Source organism: Phacochoerus africanus, chromosome 8 (genome assembly GCF_016906955.1).
Source record: "Phacochoerus africanus isolate WHEZ1 chromosome 8, ROS_Pafr_v1, whole genome shotgun sequence".
Taxonomy (NCBI): domain Eukaryota; kingdom Metazoa; phylum Chordata; class Mammalia; order Artiodactyla; family Suidae; genus Phacochoerus; species Phacochoerus africanus.
The window spans coordinates 97,865,234-97,888,711 of record NC_062551.1 but is presented as its reverse complement, the minus strand read 5'-3'; the positions used below and the strand labels follow the sequence as shown (position 1 = coordinate 97,888,711).

Genomic DNA, 23,478 nt, shown 5'->3' with positions numbered 1-23,478 from the left:
CAAGGAGCCTCTTGGGCTGTGGCCCGCTCAGGCCCTGCCTGAGTCCAGACACGCAGCCAGCACGGCGCTGGTGGACTCTCTGAGACCTGACATTGGCGGAACGTCAGAGCCAGGCCCTCCCCAGCCCTTACGGAGGCCCTGCCCCCTGGGCTTTTGCAGTTATCCTTGTCCTCACTGCTGTACTTCCGCTGAAGTCCCCCAGCCCCCTACCCGAGTCCTCCTCTCTGCTAACAGTGACTTGGGCTGTCACCGGTCATTCAGCAGGTACTTGCTGGTGGCCTCCAAGGGGCCCAGCACTGAGATGACTCCGGCCCCTTAGAAGAAATTGTGATTCTGCTCTTGGATGTGCCCAGCCCCTGAGGGAGCCATCATCAGCAGGACAAGGACGAGGCCCCCCTGGGGGGCGGGGGCGGGGCTGAGGGCTCCCCCCACCCCCCCAGGAGGCCACTCGAGGACTCTCGCCAAGTGGATGGGGAGGTGTGGACCAGGGCAGGTGCAAGACCCAGAAACCTGAGCCCAGCACATTCCCAGCACGGCGGCCGGCTGCCAATGGCTGTCGCTCCAGCCGGAGCCTCGTCCCACTGAGGCGCTGGGCTTTATCCCGGGGTGGGGGGGGGGGTTGGAAGATATCGAATAATTGTATTCACAGGAATGCTTGATAGATTCCCCTAGGGTGGGCATGTGGGTGACAGCTTGCCCGAGGCTGGGGGGCCAGGGAGTGGCAGCTGCAGCTGTCTGTGCCGACAGGAGATGAGGACTTGATCACTTGGGGGTGAGAGGTCAGAGGGGAGGCTACGGAGGGCCTCCGTGGCTTCTGGCCTGGGAATCACAGGTTTACTGGGAAACAGGTGTGTGGCTGAGAGGCAGTTAGTATAAATAGAGAGGTGGTGTTTTCAAAGCCCATTTGCTGTTCACACAGCGAGGAGCCCTCTGAGGCCATAACTGCACACCTGATATAGGTGAGCCCCCTGGACATGCTGCTGGGGATTCCTGAGCCCTGCTGCTTCCCTCCCCATCATCCCAAGCTGACCTGGGCTCCGGCTCTGCCAACGGCCCCTTGAAGTCAGTGTTTTCTTCCGTGGTCTCCAGCTTGCTTTCTGTACACCTGACTTTCTGTTTGTACCTCATCTAGATAATCTATAGTCTTTCCCATCAAAATTGAGTAGCTGTGTGTTTATGCCTTGTCTTGGGTATGCGTGTCTTGTTTCAATTTACCTTTTTCAGACCTAATCCAGTGTCCAGCCTGTGGTGGACACGCAGCAAACATGTGTCGAAAGAAATGAAGGAAAGTTATGGGACGCCAGGGTCTCCTGTGATCGTGGTGACAGAGGCTGGTTGATGATGGCAGCCTTCTGGCCTCTCCAGCAGTGCCTGGCCTCTCCTGAGACACTGCTAGAGGGGTTCCCAAGGTCACCCACTGGTCACATGCTTGCCAGGGGCTCTAAGGAAGCATGTGCTCACCTTTCTGAGGTTCTTTCTTCAGATTGTAGCTGAACCACTTGTTTCAACAACAGTTTTCTGACCCCAGCCAGGTGTCTGCAGTTCAGCTCATTTCTGCTGCCAGCCATGCAGTTAGTACTGACCCCACGAATTAGGAGCTTAATCCCACGAGACTGGCCCCACTTCAGATTCCCAGCTCAGGTCTTGGGTATCTCCAAGTTACCCACACTTCTGCTCAGCAGACTATAAATTTAGGGAGAGGATCCATGACCTGCACACCTTCTCCACACCCCTGTTCAATAATTCACTAGAACAGACTCGCAGAACTCAGAAAAACACTAGACTTAGAAGTTTTTATACAAAGGATACAACTCAGACCAGGCACAGGGAAGAGACACACAGGACAAAGCCTGGGTGCTCCACGTCCCTCCCCTCCCCAGGCCCCCTGCCCTCCTAGCCCCTCCATGTGGTCACCAGCCCTCAGCTCCCCAAGCCTTGGGTTCTAGGGTTTTTCTGGAGGCTTCCTTACTGAGGACTCTTTAACTCCCCAGCCCGCTCCCCTCCCCAAAGTTTGGGAGTGGAGCTGAAAGTTCCCTCTCTGATCCGGTGGGCACCCAGCCCCTGCCCTGCAGCCCTTCTGGTAGGGCCCCTCCCCATCAGAAGCTCAGGCATGGTCGTCGGGGCACTTCACGAATAATAGGACCCACCCATCACTCAGGAGGCCCTTGGGTTTTAGGTGCTCTGTGCCACAGACCAGGGACAAGGACCAAATACAGAGTTCTCATGATGCCACAGCAGTGGGAGCATACTTTGCAGACCCGAGAGTGGGTGGTCCTTCCAGTCTCAGTTCACAGAAGAGGAGAAGGGATTTCCCGCCCCCTCCTCCCCAGACTCTGAGATTAAGAACCTGCTCTTCTGGACAGGAAGCACCAGGCCCTACGTCCACCCCAACTCCAGGGCACTACCTGCGAGGCTATTGGTGTGTGGGTGCCTGTTGGGGGGTCTGACAGGGGAAGAGTAGGCACAGCCAGAAGGCCTTGGCTTGGACCCTGTCTTGGCCCCGGGTTGCTGGCTATCTTGGCAGGTCATTGATGTGACAGGACCCATCTCTGAACATTGGGGGTGGGGTTCCGAGGACCCGCTTCTCTCCTCTGCATTTCAGGGCCCTTTGTGCCGACCTGGTGGTGGGGGTATCTTGGACTTTGCTCTCACCTTAACCTGCAGAAACATCCTACTCCTCCTTGTCCCAGGAGGGGCTGCAGAGAGGGACTTGATTGCACAGTGCGCTGACCTGCCCTCCCTTGAGGGCAGGGGTCTCTGCAGCTTCCTGGGCTGCCAGGTGCGCCCCCACCCCTGGGAGAGATTAGCAGGCTTATCTGCCCCACCTTTGGGTAGAGATGCGCCCCACCCTTCGATCTGTGGTTTGATGAAGTAAAACAGGGTAGCTTGCCAAACTGAACTGAGAAAAGCTCTCTCCTGGAATATTTCAAATGTAAAATTCATCAGCACCAAAAAACTGAACTTTTTTTGGACTTCCCTGGTGGCTCAGTGGGTAAAGGATCCAGTGTTATCACTGCTGTGGCTCAGGTTGCTGCTGTGGTGCAGGTTTGATCTCTGGCCCAGGAACTTCCACATGCCACAGGTATGGCCAAAAAAAAAAAAAAAAAAGCTGAACTTTTTTTTAATAACTGAGAAGCCGGAGACCTGTCAGAAACAAGAAAGAGAGTAGATTCGGGAGGGTTATTTTTCACAGTGTGACTCTGGGGAGGAAGATAACATGAGTACAGATTCCAGCTGACATGAACCTACCTGGTCATTGGGCCCTTTCCTGGTGCCTGAGAAGTTCTCCTCTACAGTATTTTGGAAAGAATTGAGGAGTTCCCTTTGTGGCTCAGAGGAAATGAATCTGACTGGCCTCCATGAGGATACAGGTTCAATCCCTGGCCTCACTCAGTGGGTTAAGGATCCGGCATGGCTGTGAGCTGTGGTGTAGGTTGCAGATGTGGCTCAGATCTGGAGTTGCTGTGACTTTGGCTCTGATTTGACCCCTAGCCTGGGAACCTCCATGTGCCATGGGTGCAACCCTAAAAAGACAAAAAAAAAAAAAGAAAGAAAGAAAGAAAGAAAGACAGGCAGAGACTTGAGATGCCAGGTTGAATTTCCCCAGTAACTTGATGAACTGCTGAGTACTTGTCAGCCATGTGTCGTAGATATGACAGTGTCATGGTTTAGAGTGACCTGGGTGTCTGGATCCTTGTTCTCAAGCAGAGATTCCAGAACACAGAGACTCTGGTTTTCTCTCCACCTACAAGAAGGGCTGACACACAGCAGTATTTCTAAATATTGGCTGAATAAATGAATGAGCTCCTGGAGAATAGGTGCCATGTGTTTTTTAATCTTTGGATCCAACAGAGTATTTTAAAGTAGGTCAATAAATGTCTTAGGTTATTTATCTGATCTAGTACACGGCCAAAAACCTTGCAGGAACGGCCTTTTAAAGGCAGGTGAAAGTCCAAATGTGCCATTGTAGCTGTGAATGTGTTCATTTCCAAACTTCCAAATCATGTCACATATTTTCTCTGACCTGTGAAAGGTGATATATGGAAAGTCTTACAAAAGCACATGTACAAGCATGCCTTGCACACACACACATTTTTTTTTTTAAATATTGAGTCATTTTTTGGGAGTTCCCATTGTGGCACATCGGAAACGAATCCAACTAGTATCCATGATGATTCGGGTTCAATCCCTGGCTTTGCTCAGTGAGTTAAGGATCCAGGGTTGCCTTGAGCTGTGGTGTAGATTGAAGACGAGGCTCGGATCCTGCATTGCTATGGCTTTAGCATAGGCTGGCAGCTGTAGCTCTGATTCTACCCCTAGCCTGGGAACTTCCATTTGCCTCAGGTGCCGCCCTAAAAAAAGCAAGAAAAAGGAATCATTTTTATGGGAAAAGAATTTTGAACTCACCCTAACTCTGAAAGCTGGCCTTACTTATAATGCCTTTTCCCACTGTTCTGGAATCCCTTCACAGATGGTATTTTGTAATGCCGGTCTCATCTCCATGGATGGCAGAGACCAGATTTTAAACTTTAAAAAGCCTCACCCATCCCAGGATTTCAGCACTTGCTGGGCGACAGAGTTGTTATTCTGCAGGGACTCAAGGGAGCTGTTTCCATGAGAGCTTTCCCTTTGGTCTGTCAGGTTATTTATTCTGTACACGTGAGTGTTCATCTCTGTCTGGGTTTGCCCTCTTTTCCAGGGAGGTTCCCTTGAAGGATGCTAAGGAGTATGCAGAATCCATCGGCGCTGTCGTGGTTGAAACAAGTGCGAAAAACGCCATTAACATCGAAGAGCTCTTTCAAGGAATTAGTAAGTACCTGATTGGTGTCAGAGGATTAAAATTGTGGTGCATGGAGAAGGAGCTGTTCCTCTGTGTGAATTTGTCCAATGCTGCAGATTGGACAAGCCCTGCCCTGCTTACTGCTGGCCCACATTGTGCCTCCCTGGTTCCCTAGCTCCCCAAGTCTGGCTTTCACCTGCCAAATCAGTTTTGTGAATCAAAATGAGGTAATCCTGTTGCCAAGTAAAATTTGTTTTGATCAAACAATGATGTATTCTAGAGCGTTTTGTGTTAGCATGTCGAGGGGAGGAGAAATAAAATTGTGATGGAGTATAGAAAACCAATGTCACCCATCAAACTGAATGACTGGGCAGACAAAATGAGAAGCTTTGAGTAGTTTCTTTTGCCTGGTGACTGTCAACAAGAAAGAATGTCTCTTACCCAAGTGACCTGAAGTTGGGAACTGGGTAGAGAGTCAGTGTGGAAAGGTTTTCCTCATTTCTGATCAGTTTTTTTTTTTTTTAACTGAAATGTGGTTGATTTACAATGTTAGTTTCAGGTATACAGCAAGGTGAGATATATATATGTGTGTGTGTAAATATATATATTCTTTTCCTTATAGATTATTACAGAATATTGTGTAGAGTTCCCTGTGCTATATAGCAGGTTTACCAATTTTATGTGTAGTATTGTGTATCTGTTAATCCCAAACTCCTAATTTATCCCTCCCCCTTCTTCCTCTTTGGTAACCATGTTTGTTTTCTATATCTGTGCATCTATTTCTGTTTCATAAGTAAATTCATTTGAATTGTATTATCTTTTTTTAAAAAAAATTTTTTTTAGGGAGTTCCCGTTGTGGCTCAGTGGTTAACGAATCCGACTAAGAACCATGAGGTTGCGGGTTCGATCCCTGGCCTTGCTCAGTGGGTTAAGGATCCAGCGTTGCCGTGAGCTATGGTGTAGGTTGCAGACGAGACGAGGCTCGGATCCCACATTGCTGTGGCTCTGGTGTAGGCTGGCAGCTACAGCTCCGATTCGACCCCTAGCCTGGGAACTTCCATATGCCATGGAAGCGGCCCAAGAAATGGCAAAAAGACAAAAAAAAAATTTTTTTTTAGGTTTTTTTGCTTTTTAGGGCATATCCTGAGGCATATGGAAGTACCGGGACTAGAGGTCAAGTTGAAGCTGCAGCTGTGGGCCTGCATCACAGCCAGGGCAATATGGGGCTTCACCCATATTGCCATTCATCCAACGAGGCACCCTCATGGATACAAGTTGTGTTCGTAACCCCTGAGCCACAATGGGAGCCCCCTATTTTCTTCTTTTTTAGATCCCATGTATAAGCAATCTCATACAGTAATTGTTTTTCTCTGGCCGACTTCACTTAGTGTGATGGCCTCTAGGTCCGTCTGATCAGCCATTGATGGAAGGTGACAGCTCCCATCTTTGTCTCTATTCTGGGTTGTGTTCGCTTCCCTTTCTTTACGTTGGTCCCCCACATAACCTTTCTCTGTGGGCTTCCTCTCAGCTCATGGTCAGATTGCACCTTCCCAGCTTCTCTGGTGACGTCATTCAGCCAGCAGCTGGCTTTGGAAACTGTTCCAAGAGGCCCCAGAGCCGGTGCCTAGTACAGTGCAGACCCTCAAAGTCCAGGGGTGCCTGTGTCAGGAAGGTCACACCCCAGACCAACTGGCAGTCATCTCTCAGCTGCAGGCAGCTCCAGGAGGGACTTCCAGAGGGGAAGCTGACAGTTTGTTTTCTCTTCCATCTGCAGTCACAGCTGGTAATGCTCAGAGGCAGAGGGGCCGTGGCTTCCCAAGCTCATGTGATTCCTTCTCAGCTTCAGTCTCTGCGAACCCACCGCAGGGAATATCTGGCTGGTTTCTCTTGGCTTCAGGGAGAATTCCCTGGAGATGGGGACTCTGACCTGTTCTTAGGGGACCCAGGAATGTGCAAAAGAAGGCAGCAGAGTGCCCTGCTGGGGTTCATGTGGTCTCCCTCCCTTCTTCCTCCAGGTGGATTCTGTCGTGGTCTGTGCAAGTCAGAAAAGAATTTCTAGACTTGTATCGAGGTGAAAAAAGAGTGTATTGAGCATGGTGAGGTGAAGAGAAAGTACAGTTTATTGAGATAAGAGATGCTGCAAGCGCAAAAGGACAACTCCCTGATGATCTGGGAGAGCCGACGCTGAGCATGTGGTCGAGTGAGCTTTTATAGCTCAGGGAGAGGAGAGGTCTCTCGACCCACCTGCTGATTGGGCGGGGGGTGTCTTACCATACACTTGCTGGTTGGTTGGGGGCCCCCACATAAGGCCCCTATAGGGGTGGCATGAGGAATGGGCCACATACCTTTCCTAGTAGGGGGTAGGAAGGAGTAGGACAGGTTGCTCAAGGTGGGAGAGGGGGCATGACAATGAGAGGGGTGGGGCAATGATAAGGGTCTGATCATTCTTGTCTTGGTCAGAGGCTTTGAGTTCCATCTCCTTGAAGGGGCCTTGAAGTCCAAAAGATTCCTTTTCCCGCTGTCATGTCATACTCTTTACAGAATAGTGGTCTCCAAGCTCCTGGACCTGGGTGGTTGAACTGAAGAGGGCCAGGCTTATAGTTTTATGTTAGAAACCCCGCATCCCCAGGTACCTGCTCCTTCCTGAAGACGAGTGGTGGTGCGGGGCTCCGAGGGTAAGTCTGGGTGACATCTGAGAGGGCGTGGCTTGAGTTCCTCCTGTTCTTATTTCCTCAGATGAAACTCCATCTTCTCTGGGAACCTTCAGCTTTTCTGGTACCTCGGGCTAGCTGTACAGCTATTAAACATTTTGCTTTTATTAAGGTATTAATGGTTTTGATTGACGAAGCAGAATAGCTCCTGCTGGCTGTGACATTCACCCCTGTCCCTTGTGCAGCTCCTGATATTTTCCAGAGCCCTCTCCCCAGCATTAGCGCTGCTCCATGTATGTACCTGAAATTCACCTTCAGATTTCTGCACGAGTTAGGAGATCTTCTGAGGTTTATGCAGAGTCATCATTTCAAAAAAAATGACAGAACAACTTCAAAGAAGAAAACGATCCCTAAGCCCAAACATTAATCTCTTAATTTGAAAGATATTCCTTTGCACTGTTCAGCCAGTATAAATCCCTTCCTGCATATGAGGTCTTTATAACTCAGAGTGACAGAGACTTGGCACAAGGAGTTCCTGAGAGTCCACTTCATTTAAGAAAAATAGGGCGTTCCCGTGGTGGTGCAGCGGAAACGAATCCGACTAGGAACCATGAGGTTGCGGGTTTGACCCCTGGCCTCGCTCAGTGGGTTAAGGATCCGGTGTTGCTGTGGCTGTGGTGTAGGCCAGCAGCTATAGCTCCAATTCGACCCCTAGCCTGGGAACCTCCATATGCCATGAGTGTGGCCCTAAAAAGACAAGACAAGACAAGACAAGAAAGAAAAAAGAAAGAAAGAGAAAGAGAAAGAAAGAAAAGCAGACATTTTGCTTGAAGCACTGGGTAATTATGCCTTCAGATAATTAATTCCTATGGAAGTCACTGAATACTTGTGTCTCCTCATCTTCCTCGTCAATTGTTTCTTTTTCATTAAACTTTGGTTAGAGTTGCCTTAGCAAGGAAGCATGTAGCTACTTGGCCTACGGCTAGCTCTCCCTCCACATTTGTAACGTGAACCCTGCTGCCTCCCCAACCGCTGTACTCCCTCAGGTGTATGTCTTCAGAATGGGGTCCTGTCACCTCCTTATAGGTTAACTTAAAACACAGTACAGGAGTTCCTGCTGTGGCGCAGTGAGTTAAGAATCCAATTGCAGCAGCTGTGGTTGCTGTGGAGGTGCGTGTTTGATCCCCCGCCTGGCACAGTAGGTTAAAGGATCCGCTGTTGCCCCACCTGTGGTTTAGGTGGCAGCTGTGGCTCAGATTCAATCCCTAGCCCAGGAACTTCCATATGCCATGGGTGCAGCCCTAAAAAGGAAGAAATTAATTAAATAAAGCATAGTCCGGAGCACACCTAGATACATCGCTGGAGGCATCTCATTTATCCTTTCCCTGTTCCGGCTTGTATTACATGTGCTTCTCCCTGAGCTCAAAATAGGACGAGATACTGCTGACACAGTGTCCCCAGCACTGGGGGGCAGGGGTGTGCCTGGGAGAGTAGAAGCCACAGAAACCAAGCATGGGGAGTGAGAAGAAAAGCCCTCAGATATGTGTGCTTGAGCAAAACTAATTCATACTGACCTAGAGACAAATGTTTCCTTTTACATTTCCAGAGCGTCCATAAACCAGGCAGGACACAACTGTGCTGAGGGAACATGAGTTCGTATAGTTTCTAACTGGGAATTGGCAGGCAGAGTACTAGCTGTTTTCAGACTGCAGCTGCAGGGCTGCCTGTTGGGGGTGGTCTGTGCGCAGCCCCTTCTCTGGTTGCCTTTGCTCCCAGTGCCCTTTTCCACCGCGTGGTTTTGGACCTGCTTCACCCTGATGTGTGGCTCCAGCCCTTCCAAGCATCTCCATTCGGGGATGTTCGGTTTTCTCTCTAGCGTTCTTACACCTTTCATTTGGACATTAAAGGTGTCCTCTCTGAGTTAAAACATAGGACAAAGAATTCTTGGTCAAGAAAAGGATTGTCCAATTGAGTTTTTAAATTGATGTGTGGATCAATGCGGTTTTTCCTATGAAACTACACTGTCCACCCCCAACCCCCCACCTTTACCCCTCCCCCATTCCTCCCCATCCCTCCCCCAATCCCATCTCCTGAGAGGCAGCCCAGAGGGCAGTAAAGGCTCCACTGTTGCTCCCTCCTTGCACTTTTGCTCTCTCCATCCCGTCCCTCTGAGATGCTCCCCCTCATCCTTGCAGAGGCTCCTCTCCTCGTGACATCTCACGTGGCTCCAACTTTGACTTGAGGCTGCTGTAGTCTGGCCATCACTTTGATACTTGCGTGTGTTTCCTTTTTTTTTTTTTTTTTTTTTTTTGTCTTTTTAGGGCTGCACTCGCGGCATATGGAGGTTCCCAGGCTGGGGGTTGAATCGAAGCTTACACCACAACTATAGCAACATGGGATCCGATCTGCATCTGCACCCTATACCACAGCTCAAGGCAACACTGGACCCTTAACCCACTGAGCGAGGCCAGGGATGGAACCTGCGACCTCACAGATAATAGATTCGTTTCTGCTGAGCCCATGATGTGTTTTCTAAGTGACCTTCCAGGTGCTCCAGGCATGCATCTCTTCTCCTGGTGAGCTATAAGTTCTCTGGGAGCTGATTTTATTCTGGCACATTCCCCATAAAGCTGTGGCTAGGGGAGTTCCCGCTGTGGCACAGTGGGTTAAGGATCCAGTGTTGTCTCTGCAGCAGCTCAGGTTACTACTGTGGTGAGGGTTCTATCTCTGACCTTGCTCAATGAGTTAAGGATCCAGTGTTGTGGCAGCTGTGGTGTAGGTCACAACTTGGCTCAGATTCGATTCCTGGCCCAGGAACTTCTATAGGCCACAGGTGCAGCCAAAAAAGGAGGGTGGGGGAAGCTGTGGCTAGGAAATAGGAGCAGCATGACTTTTTTTTTTTAAGTTTTATTGAAGTACAGTTGATTTACAATGTTGTGATGATTACAACAAAGTAATTCAGTTATACGTATCAACATATCCACTCTTTTTCACATTCTTTTCCCACATAGATCATCACAGAATATTTGGTAGAGTTCCCTGTGCTATACAGCAGGTCCTCATTGGCTAGTCATTCCATATACCATATACCATATACCATATACCATATACCATATACCATAGTGTGCATATGCCAATCCCAAATCCCCAGTCCTTCCCACACCCCCCACCTGTAGAGATTCTCATACTAAGTGAAATCAGGCAGAGAAAGACAAACATCATACGCCATCACTTATATGTGGAATCTAAAAAAAAAGGATACCAATGAACTTATTTGCAAACCTATGTAGGTCTTGGAATCAGGATCTTCCAGATGGTCTCCTGATGTTCCAGGAGATAATATTGCAGCAGATTTACCAGGTCAGGTGAAATGTGGTCACTTTTCTATGGGACTTCCGGTTGGCAGCCCCAGCCAAGAGGCAGGCCTCCTATCTCTTCACTCTTTTGTGGGTCGGGTGCTGTGCTGGACACTGGGGACATCCTGGTGAACAAAACAGAAGGGCTTTGGGCGCTGAGTCAAGTAGGTGTGTAATTACACCATCGTGGTCAAGGCTGCAAAGCAAAAGTACGAGGACTGTGGGACGGTGACAGGTGGGACTCTAGATTGGCTGGGGAAGGTCTCCCTGGGGAGATGGTTTTAGCTGGACCTGAAAAATGAGAAGAGGCCAGAAGGGCAGAGAGCTGAGGAAGAGCTGCCAGGCCGGATGAGAAGGAGGAGCTGAATCCCTGAGGCAGGATGTGGTGGAGCCCTTAAGGAAGAGAAAGGAGGTGGGTGGGAGCTTGGGGGCCCTCAGTGGGTGGGGGTGGGGGGCTTAGAGATTGAGCCAGGCACTGGCAGGCCTTGTGGTGGAAGATAGGCTTGCAGAAGAGATTGGGAGGGAGGATGCAAGGCTGGAGATGGCGTGGTACCCGTTGGGATGCTGGCGTGGCACCCTAGCAGAGAGGCTGGGGGAAGGGAGTGGACGTGAATCTCAGAAATCTTTGGGGAGTAGAACTGGGAACACTGGCTTGTGGGTTGGAATGGGGACAGGGAGAAATGTGGTCCTGACACGTGCTCCAGGCTCCTTTTCCCAGAAGGAGGAGGGTGAGCAAGGAGCCAGTCTGTTGGGGCACATTGATCAGGAGCCAAGCAGACCGGAATCTCGAGCATGGGGAACACAGGGTTTTGCTTTGTGCATTTTAATTATACGACTCTTTTAAAAAAAAATAAAATCTCTCCCTAAGGGCAAAAAAAAGGTGGGGCTGCAGGCTTAACAGAAAAAAATGTCTGGATTGGGGTGGGACTTCAGCCGGACAGCTGTGTTTCTCCTCAGTTCATTTGAATGCTGACTGGAGAAGGGAACAAAGGCTTTGTCCTGCAAATCACATCTGGTGATTAAACTAGGTGTTCTGTGGGTTTGTTGTTAGTTTGAGAACAAGGAGAGAAATATTTGGTTTTTTTAAAGTGAATATAATTAGAGGTACAATCATATATGGGTTTGGAAAAATTAGAAGAGGGTGTAAATGTGAAGACAGGAAGCTAAGGCTTGTGGGCAGTAAACACGTCTTGTCTGCACAGTCATTCATTGCACACAGCTTCACCATTTTAATATTTTAAGTCCACTGCAGTTTTGAAATTCCCTAGGTAGACACTTTTGGTTTGGAGGTTGAAGACATTTAAAAACAAAACAAAACGTTTGCACATTTCTAATAGTACAGCATGCAGTCAAATGAAGATAAGTTTAGCCATTATGGGATGAGAAAAGGACAAAGACAAAGCCTGTCCACTTTCTCACCACCACCCCCCCAAAGTTAATTTACTGAATGCAATGATATGAGACTTCTGTAAAAGAACGTAGTTTCAGAATGTGGGTGAGTTGGGTATCAAAAGCCCTCCACAGGCATATCTTTCATCCTAGTGCTTCTAAAAAAGAAGTGGGTCAGGGTGCAAAGTGTGCTGGTGACATTGAACATACAGTAAGGTCTCATTCTGAGCCATTGGTTCAAGTCCTTCCATATATATTAGCTCATTAATGCACTGTTTATCTTCTGAAATAAGCACTGTTACCATCCCTGTGTTATGTCTGAGGAGGCTGAGGCGTGGAGAGGTTTGCGACTTGCTCTGGTCACAGGTCACAGAGCAAAGTGAGAGGGAGGGCTAGGATCCAAAGGCAGGTGGGGCTCCAGAGCCCTCGCTCTCAGCCACAGGTCTGCGTCACTAATTGCAAGTGGTGGTTTATAGTAACATAATTCACGATAGTGAAAAACAGGAAATGACTTAACTGTCAGACTTGGAAATTTTTTTTTCTTTTTTTGGCCATACCCCCAGCATGAAGAAGTTCCCGGGCCAAGGATCAAACCTGCACCACAGCAGTGACAATGCTGGATCCTTAATCGCTAGGCCACCAGGGAACTCCTTTTCTCGTGTCTTATAATTTTTTTTTTTTTTTTGGTCTTTTTAGGACAGCACCTGCGGCTTATGGAGGTTCCCAGGCCAGGGGTCATATTGGAGCTGCAGCCGCTGGCCTAAGCCATAGCCACAGCAAAGTGGGATCCGAGCCGCATCTACAACCTACACCACAGCTCATGGCAACGCCAGATCTTAACCCACTGAGTGAGGCCAGGGATCGAACCTGTGTCCTCATGGATACTAGTCAGATTCTTTTCCATTGAGCCGTGATGGGAACTCCATGTCTTATAATTTTTAAACGTTAAAAAGTTAAGGAATTATCCTTGTGGCTCAATGGTTTAAGAACCTGACGTAGTGTCTGGAGGATGCGTGTTTAATCCCTGGCCTTGCTCAGTGGGTTAAAGATCTGGTACTGCTGCAAGCTGTGGTGTAGGTCACAGATGTAGCTCAGATCTGGTGTTGCTGTGGCTATAGCATAGGTTGGCAGCTGCAGCTCTGATTTGACCCACAGCCTGGGAACTTCCATATGCCGCAGGTGCAGCCTTAAAAAAATAAAAAGTTAAGAGGGATATATCTATACAGTAGAATGTTATCTGGCAGTAAGAAGAAATGAGATATCAAGCCATGAAAAGACACATGAAAAAAAAATTTTTTTTGTCTTTTTAGGGCCACATCTGCATCATATGGAAGTTCCCAGGCTAGGATCCAATCTGAGCTGCCAACCTGCACCACAGCCACAGCAACAGCAACGTGGTCTTGAGCTGTGTCTGTGACGTACACCACAGCTCATGGCAATGTCGGATCCTTAACCCACTGAGTGAGGCCAGGGATCAAACCCACATCCTCATGGATACTAGTCAGGTTTATTACCGCTGAGCCACGAAGGTAACTCCTGAAAAGAATGTTAAATGCTTATTTCTAAGCCAATATGAAACAAGCCAATCTGAAAAGGCTGCAGACTGTATGATTCTAACTCTATGACATTCTGGAAAAGCCAAAATCATGGAGACAGTAAAGCAATGAGGGTTACCAGGGTGAGGGCAGGGGTGGGAGGCTGAGCAGGAGCCTGGGATGTTTGGGGTCGTGACACTGCTATCTGTGATGCTGTCAGGGTGGATACCTGTCATCGTAAGTGTGTCAAAACCCATAGAATGGACAACACTAAGCATGAGCCCCATGTAAAGCAAGGACTCACTTAGTAATGATTAGCGATGGCTCATCATTTGTGATAAATATCCCACACTCACAAGAGGTTAAAATAGGGGAATTGGGTGTGAGGGGAAGAGTGTATGGGAACTCTCTGTACTTTTATGCTCAATTTTTTCTGTAAACCTAAAGCTGCCCCCCACACCCTGATAGAGTCTACTAACTTGAAAAAATAAAGTAAAAGGAAACGATGCCTTTGGTAAGGAAGTCAATGAATTTGGAGCAGCGTAAGCCCCTCCGTGTTAAGACGTTTGGCATTTGGGCTAATGGTGGGGGTGACTGTCCCCCTCGCTTCCCCCTCTGCTGGGGGGGGGTGGTCACCTTTCCTTGGGCTCCTGGACTTGAACTTCACTTTTCTTTCTTTCATTCTTTCTTTCTAGGCAAAAAATAGATTTATTAAGACAGGACGCTTGTGAGAGATGCAAGCAGGCAGGCAAAGAGGCTCTGCCAAACTTCACTTTTCTCTATCCCTATCTTCACCCTCCTGCTTCCAGCCAGTTGTCCCATATGCCAGGTCTCTTCCTATATCTTTTGTCTTTGTTTTCCTACTTCTCTCAACTGCACCCAAATGAGGGCTCTGGTTATCCCCGACCAGGACTTCTGCCAGCCTCCTGGCTACCGCCCTTCTTGAGCCCAAAGCCATGCTGGCCCCCCAGAGACTGCTCCTCCTTCCTGGGTCCGGACTCTTTCATGTTCTAGGTCATATGGGAGTCAACGTTGTCTTTGTTATGGCAGCAGAAGGACGGTTCAGAGGATGACCTCAGTGTCGTGCGTGTGTCCCTGCTCCATGCAGTGTTCCTAGGGCCATGTCCTGTGGTTGTGAGCCACTGTAGCTTTGCTAGGGCCATGTCCTGTGGTCGTGAGCCACTGCAGTGGGCCGTCGAGACCCCTCTAAATGGAGAGGCCTGGAGCGCATCATCAAGAGCAAATACTGCCAAGTCCTGATAAACTCCATCGGTTTACTTCCCTGGATGATTCAGAAAATCAGGATCAAGAAATGGAAGTGACAGGGCAACTGCCAGCACCTCTAACATCCGACAGAACAAAGCTGAGCCTCATAAATCCTGGGACTGGGCTGCGAGAGAAGGACATAAGCAGCAGGTTGTCAGGGCGGGCGCCAAGCCTGTGCAGAAAGGGCCGGTCCCCCGCACAGGGAGAGAAGCCAGCTGCAGCTTTTATTTTATTTTATCTTATTTTATTTTCTTGGCTGCTTCTGTGGCACGTGGAAGTTCCCGGGCCAGGGAACAGCACCGGATCCTTAACCTGCTACGCCACCAGGGAACTCCTTGCAGCTGTGTTATTTTTGTTGTGTGTAAAGCATTACAGCCCCATTCCAGAGCCACAATACAGTTTGTAGGCTGGGGATTTGTTTTATCTCATACTGCATTCTTGAGGAATCACGTATAAAACCTGCTTTTTCTCTAGGCTGTCAACTTTCAGGAAAACGGAACTCCAAAAAAAAAAAAAAAAGATGGCTTTTAACTTTTTCCAAGTAGAGTCTTACACAATCCAAACCTTACTAAAATAAACACCCAGCCGTAGGATTCACTTCTTTGGAGATTATGTACTCAGAGGACATTTCGTGAGAGCAGCGACGCGCAGTGAAGCCCAGAGCATTTCAGATGATTGTGTATCTTTTTGTCCTATTCTGGGTCTGTGCAATTAATACTGATTCAACAGTGTTCCAAGATGATGGCCTCGGTACCAAACACTATGGCCGTTTTCCAGATCAAGTCTATGGTGTAAGTACACTTAACCCTTCAGCAGGTTCCAAATAACTCGGCCCACAAGGTCCCAGCTCTTGGTTTGTTTTCACAGAGCTGGTGGCTTCCTGTTGTTTTACGGTGCTTGACTCATTTTTATAGCCTGGCCTTCCTCCCTAATGCTATAAAATGGAAGCACTTCCTTTCTTCTTGCTGTTTGAAGTTGGAATGTGTGGGCCCCTCCCAAGCCAAGTGTTTCTCATAGAAGAGCAGGACAGCCCCATCCTGGTCACTGAACCCCAAGTACCCGCTGTGGTGGGCGGGGAGGCAGGGTCTCCCTAGGGAGCCTCTAGCTGAGCTGTGCCTGGAGCCAGGGATGCTGAGCATCACCACTGCCCCCGGTTCTGCCACGTTAGCAACAGCACCCATCTGTGATGTGCGCTGGTTGTCAGGCCACTGCCCGCATCCCTTTTCTAGGTGTGGAAAGGCAGTCCTGGAGACTGCATATGGTGTGTCCGAACTCCCTCAATGAAAACACTCTCAGATCTCAAAATCCTTTCTACCGGATAAGAAAAATGAAGCCTGAGGAAACTACAGTAATTCTGTCTCAGAGAAATGTTTCATTCTACTAAGTAAAATTTGAGGTATCTGGAGATAAACAGACTCTGGCTCTTCTCAGACTCCCGGGTTCAACCCTGACTCGGAAACCGTGCTCGCAGTTTGAAACAAACAAGAGGGGCGTCTCCTTGGGGTGCGTTCGGGGCCTGACTTCCTCTGGCCTGGCTTACCGTCTACTGAGGAGACAAGTGGGGGCAGGAAGGTGGAGGAAGAGGAGCGAGGTGCTGATGGGGTGGCCGCTGCCACGTGGCCGTTTCTAGCTCCTCACTTTTGTTAACTTTAATCTCCTGGATAAGCTTTTTCTACATTTGAAGTACTTTCCTTAGGAACAATTTTATGACTCGAGGCACATGGGACCAGTCATGTACAGGAGGGTTGAAAGCTTGATGCTATTTTGCTAACTTTGGAGTTAACAACTTAAGAGTGCCAAGAAGTTGCTGTGAGTGTAGGATACTGATTCTGATATCATCAAAAAAATGCTGATGCGTTAACTAGGGCAATAGTGCACACTGATCAGAATTAGAGTGTCATCCAAAAATAATGCAGATGCAAATGCCCCTATTTTTGCAGCTCCTAACATTCTTAGGAGGCACCTAGAATGTTAATTTAAATAACGTAAGTAATTGTGTGTGGAATCTAAAATAGGACACAAACGAACTTGTCTACGAAACAGAAACAGACTCACATGCATAGAGAACAGACTTGTGGTTGCTAAAGGGAAGAGGGGAGGGGGAGGGAAGGTTTGGGAGTATGGGATTAGCAGATGCAAACTATTCTATATAGGGTGGATAAATAACAAGGCCTTACTGTAAAGCGCAGGCAACTCTATTCAATATCCTGTGAGAGGAGTTCCCGTCGTGGCACAGTGGTTAATGGATCCAACTAAGAACCTTGAGGTTGTGGGTTCGATCCCTGCCCTTGCTCAGTGGGTTAACGATCCGGCGTTGCCGTGAGCTGTGGTGTAGGTTGCAGACGCGGCTTGGATCCCGTGTTGCTGTGTCTCTGGCGTAGGCTGGTGGCTACAGCTCCGATTCGACCCCTAGCCTGGGAACTTCCATATGCCGCAGGAGCGGCCCAAGAAATGGCAAAAAGACCCCCCCCAAAAAAAGAATCCTGTGAGAAACCATGTGGAAAAGAATGTGAAAAAGGACATATAAATATGTATAACTGAGTCACTTTGCTGTAAGGCAGAAATGAACACAACATTGTAACTCAATTGTCCTCTGTAAAATAAATTTTGAAGTAGATAAATAGTAAATAACTTCAGTAATGATGTAAGTGGACACTGCCATTCCTCCAAAACACATCCCTTTCTCTGAGGGAATAGGGAACAGTGATTGGGAAAAGCTGACCGAAATAAATCAGAGTGTTAGCAGTCACCGGGAACATTGCCGTCTGCTTGTCACCTAAAATGGACAGAGGAGGAGAGGCATTTTGTTTCCTTCCCTTTTGTTGTGACGAATAAAACCCGCAGAGCGTGTTCAGAAGAGGAAGGTCCTTGTTCGCTGGCTTCTGGATGAGCCCTGCCTATTTTGAGGGTGGCCTGCAAGAGCCGTGTACTGCTTTTTGGGCCACACAGAATGGCAGAAGCAAAAGGTGCAGAGGTCTCTACAGCCTTCCTGACTGCTCCAAAGGCAGATGAAGAGCCCTGCCGTGAATTTTGAATTTTAGATAATTGCCAAATCCTTTATCTTTGTGCTTGAGCTTTGAGGAATGGCTTTACCACCCCATCGGCATAACGCTTCCATACCTCTGAGGTGGACAATTTCCACCCTTGTGAAAATGCACCTCTTCCAGGGCATTTTTTGTTTGTTTGTTTTTGTTCTTGCTTTTTAGGGCTGCAGGTGGGGCACATGGAGGTTCCCAGGCTAGGAGTCAAATTGGAGCTGCAGCTTCTGGCCTACACCACAGCCACAGCAACGCTGGATGGGAGCCACATCTATGACCCTACCCCACAGCTCATGGCAATGCCAGATCCTTAACCCACAGAGTGAGGCCAGTGATCGAACCCACATCCTCATGAATACTAGTTGGGTTTATTTCTGCTGAGCCACAATGAGAACTCCTTTTTTTTTTTAAAGAGTTGATTTACAATGTTCTGTCAATTTCTGCTGTACAGCAAAGTATGCATTCTTTTTCTCGTAGTATCTTCCCTCATATTCCATCGCAAATGATTGGATATAGTTCCTTGTGCTGTACAGCAAGACCTCATCGCTTATCCACACCAAATGCAATAGTTTGCATCTACTAACCTCAAACCTTGGCCTCCTTTCGTTCCAGGCCGCCAGATCCCACCCTTGGACCCCCATGAAAATGGAAAAAATGGAACAATCCACGTGACACAGCCACACCTGCAGGGCGGCCGGCGGTGCTGCTGACCCGGGGTCCACTGCACTTGAAGAGGCCACGGCCTACCTCCTGTGCCCTTGCAGGACCTCCCCGCTGCTGGCAGCCTGGCCCCTGGCTCAGAGGGACCTGCACGCTGCTGGGCAACCTGGAAGGCCTGCAGGGAACAGGCAGGGGTGTCTCTGGAAAAGGATTATAGAAAACTCTGGGAAAACCTACCACACCGCCACAAGGCCTTTGGGGCCTGAAATGCATTTGGAGGGAACGGCTATTAGGTATTAAGTAGAGTTTTTTTGTTAAAAACCGTAAAATGTTCTTACATTTGTGCAAAAGTCTTACTGACTTATATATATGTGAGATTCTAAAACATTCTTCCACTCTGATTTCCTATGTTTCTAACCAAATTTCAAGAACCTCTTCAGCGCCATTGCCTTAGTACCTAAGCAACCTTCACGGAAAGTTAATTGACCGATCAGTGGAGGGCGGTTGGATGATGGGCTGCAGACCTGGGCTGTTATGAAAGAGGGGACCCATGTATTAGGAGCTATTGTCTACATCTCTGACCTTTTCTTGGGGAACATTCCTCTAAGTTTTGGCCATATACGCAAACCAACCAAATCTGACTAAAATATTTCATGTCATTCTGGGATTTAGTCCTATTTTGGATGTCCTTGGAGTGGCTCCTGTGTGAGCAGTGGCAGGTGGGGGACATAAATATTATTCCGAGAACCATCTGATTCGCACCCCCTCCTCAGTAACAAGCTCCTACTCTCTTAGGACGTTTCACACACAGAGTATTATTTTACTAAGGGAGCATGTCCTGGTGTCATTTCTAGGGAAACACATATCCTAGAGGATGTTTAATCTAAAAATTGTAGGGCAAACTTCTAATAATGTCAATTAATAATAGGTTACAGGAAAGCCAGCCAGAAGGAGTACCAGCACTGTAAGATTCTAGGACGCCCCCCTACCCCCACCCAACTCCTGCAAACTGCAAAATCAGAGAAAGTGTTTTAGAAGATGCCAAGTGTGGGGAGGTGGGTACCAAGGTTGACCAGAGGTCTAGCCTTGGAAACCTGCCTTTTCGGATTCCCTGTCTGCTAAGTTAATTCAAGATGTCTGGATCCAGTGGAAGGAAAAGTAAAAGAAGAAAAGCTTTTCCCATTGAAAATTCAAAACCTGTTTCCATTTTAATGTTCATAAAAACCTGGGATCAAGAAGCAGTTGGTTCCCCATGAAAACTCCTACTGGGGGATGATGGTTCTTAGAGGATATTGGGATGGGTGCCCTTTGTGGGCACTGGGAGATAGTTATCACCCAGCATGGTGACAGGGCCAGTTGGTACCTTCCAGGCTAAGCAAACCTTAATTGAAAACCTACAATGTAAAAATCAGGAATGAGGTCAGAAGCTGATTAAAGACCTGGCACGCTCCATAACTCTGAGAGCCGTGCTTCAGAGTCCTGTGGTGACTGTGCCCACAAGCTCTTGATGTGTGGACACTGAGTCTGCCTGCCATCAAAAAGAGCTAGGGCCCTTGAGAGACCAGGGCCAAGGTTACACTTCTTCATGTGGACTGCAATCAAGAAAACAGGTAGAAGTCACAGATGTAGGTTTTTTTTTAATTCAAGAACCTGCAGTCACTTCAATGTTATTACTGCTTCACGCAGCTCGCAAGGGTAGTCTTACAGTCTTAGGGTATGAAAGCTGGAAACACTGATCTTTGGCTCAAGAGTGCCTCTTAGCTCCCCCGGCAAGTGCTTTATAAACTGTTAGCCAGTGGTGCTTGGACATCTTGGCAGGGCCTTTGCAGCGGTTTTTAGGGTTTTCTCTTGTTAACCTCACAGGCTACCCTGATTTCTGCTTGCAGGCCAAGCAGTTATCATGCTTCTTTCCAAAGTTAAAACATTTGGGTTGCAAATTCAGATGACCTCTCTTCCAGGTACCATGCAGGCTTATTTTGGAAACTTTCCTCACCCAGCTGTCCCCGAGGACCTGGCTTGTCTCTTGACAGCCGCTCAGGTTGCCTTGCTAAGGAGGTACGCGTCCCCACAGAGTCCCTAGCTGGGTCTTCAGGTCTTGCCTCTTGCATGAAATAGCTGGTCTTAACCATATAGAGTAATCTGCCCACCCATGAACCATGGCTTTATTTCAGGAGCACACGGGGGTGGGAACCACACTTTTGCCTTTCCATGCAGCCTTGCCTATTAAAGCCGTCAGATGACAGTGTACCTGTGGTCACTCCTTGGAGCAGTTGGTGGAAGGAGTGGATGGTACTTGGGGACATGAACATTCCCACGAACGTGGAGTCTTCTCTGAAGATAGACACTTGAGCCTTGTCCACAGGGAGACTTTCTTATCTCCCTTGGCCTTGAGATTTCTTTCTGGCTACCCTAATCTTTGAACTCTAACCAAGTAATGTTATCTAAAGGCCTGGAAATGATCATTGCTCCAGAATGTCAAGTAGTTTCAGGTGATGGAGCATCTTTCACCCTATTTCCCCAAATGTGCTCTTTCCCCATTTTCTTTATAAATATGTGTGTAAATATGATTTCATGTTTGCTGTGCTCACATGTGATCCATTTTATTGGTTGGCTGAGTTTGGCTCGTGACTGTGTGTTGTATGTAATGCAGCCATGGGCCCTCAGAGGGATTATTTCCTTGTGGAAATCCCTACGATGGCAGTGGGGTCAAGCAAATATTTTACGTACACGCATAATCACCCTGCTGTTTTATAGTTGGAAATGGTACCTTAGGGCGCTGAAGATGACTCCGCTTGCAGCCTACAGAAGGCTGAAGACCAAAAACCAGCCTTAAGCCAACTGAGGGACCAGGCCCCTGAGGACCGAGCGAGGCTCGGATGACCGAAGGATGTCCTCTGAGATCAAGGAAGGTGGCCTGTGATGGCTGAACTGGCTCCCTCTGGGGCCCCGCTTCTCCCTGCTCTGCAACACTCATCCCAACTTGAATCAAGAGTGGGCTCGTCAATGAAAGGGCCTTGAGCTGACTCCAGATCTTTTAGGTAGTGGCTTAACCATCATTGCTGAAACCAGCAATGATCCAGTGTCCACACTCTGTTGTGTAAACTTCCCTCTTTTCTCGTGTTTTTATAAAGGGCTTCTGTCTGGGCTGGACCCAGTTCCCACATAGAAGACGCCGCTGCAGACTTTGGGGCCTTTCCACCTTGTATTCTGTAGTAAAGCATTGCCCCCAACATCACCCAATTGTATCTGTTATTTTCGGTTTAACACACACTGATTCGTACTAATAAATATTTTGAATTTTACCAAGTTTGCCTTTTTTTTACTATAATGTTTGGCAGAGTAATTTTTTAAAGTCACGGTCACCCTGGAAGAAAGAGTAGTGGACCTGTACAGATGAAGATACATACAAGGACATTCTCTGTATTGTTTGTGATAGTAAACAGTCTTCCCCTAAGAAAATCAGTTACTACAATGGGGCATATCCACATGAGGAAATCTATAGGGTAATTAAAATAAATGCAAGATCTTTCTTGCATCAACATATATCTCAAAACAACATAGAGAGCAGGGCTACCATACTGCTACTCCCGAGGGAGCCACTCTCACAGAGGTCTGTGTGAATGGAGCCCTCAGGAGTTGTGCACTGCACAACCTGAGCAACAGGGCCAAGGCCCTGGCAGAATGAGTAAAGCAAATTGAAGTACAAAAGTGCATAAACTGACACAAAACAATAATGCATGTTGTTTATAAATGTGTATGTATAAAAATAAAGGCAGAGTTAGAAGGAAAAAGATGAATGTCATGGCAGTGCTTACCTCTGGGGAGGCAGGGAAGTAAACAGGACCAGGAGGGAGAGCAAAAGTCCTTAAACCCTCAGTAACTCTTTTTTTTTTTTTTGTCTTTTTGCCATTTTCTTGGGCTGATCCCGCAGCATATGGAGGTTCCCAGGCTAGGGGTCGAATTGGAGCTGTAGCCACCGGCCTTCGCCATAGCCACAGCAACATGGGATCTGAGCTGCGTCTGCAACCTACACCACAGCTCACCACAACGCTGGATCCTTAACCCACTGAGCAAGACCAGGAATCAAACCCGCAACTTCATGGTTCACTAGTCGGATTTGTTAACCATTGAGCCACGACAGGAGCTCCCAACCCTCAGTAACTTTTATTTCATGAGAAGAAATCTGAAGCCAGTGTGGCAGAATGATAGCCCTTGGCAATTTCAAGTATGTTTTCTGTGTCTCTTTTGCCATATTAATGCCTTTAAAAGAGACAGTATATGGAGAAACCATGAAAGATGAGGTTGATGTAGGCAAAGTCTAGAAAGATTTCAGGAGGGTAGTTGCTGGCTCCAAGAACCCAGTAAGTCATGTGAGGTTGACCTGCTCCAGTCCCTGCCTCAACTTGGCCACCCCCACCTGCCCCTCAGCACTCACACTTCCTCCCAAACACACACGTGTGGACTGTAGGCTTTCTGTGTAGAACCCAGAGTTTTATCGGAGCAGAAGTGTCTTAAAATGTTGGGTTAATTTCTGGTGTACAGCTAAGTGACTCAGTTGTATAAGTATCTTAACTGGCTTTTTGAAATAACTTCTGAATCAGGATCTGACAAGTTTGACAGATGAAGATGTGTATAAGGACATTCCATAGGGTCGGAAGCACTGAATTCTTCTGAGAACCCGGTCTCCAATCTGGCGTCCCCAAGTGGGCCCAGATGACTCGAGGGTGGCCAGTGTTCTCCACTCTCCTTTACTTGGCGTTTCTCTCAATTTGTACCTGTTCTTTCATTGTCTGCTTCTTTAGA

General features: G+C 48.0%; 1 protein-coding gene across 1 annotated transcript in view; it reads left to right on the top strand.

Annotated features, from left to right (window-relative positions):
- The window catches only part of RAB31 (RAB31, member RAS oncogene family), a 108,694-nt gene extending 86,717 nt beyond the window's left edge, over positions 1-21,977 (top strand). Inside the window, exons 6-7 of the mRNA XM_047793698.1 lie at positions 4,700-4,809; positions 18,628-21,977. Of these exons, the coding sequence (XP_047649654.1) occupies positions 4,700-4,809; positions 18,628-18,725 (208 nt within the window). The 3' untranslated portion in view covers positions 18,726-21,977. The remainder of the gene's footprint in view (positions 1-4,699; positions 4,810-18,627) is intronic.
- The last annotated feature ends 1,501 nt before the right edge of the window (positions 21,978-23,478 follow it).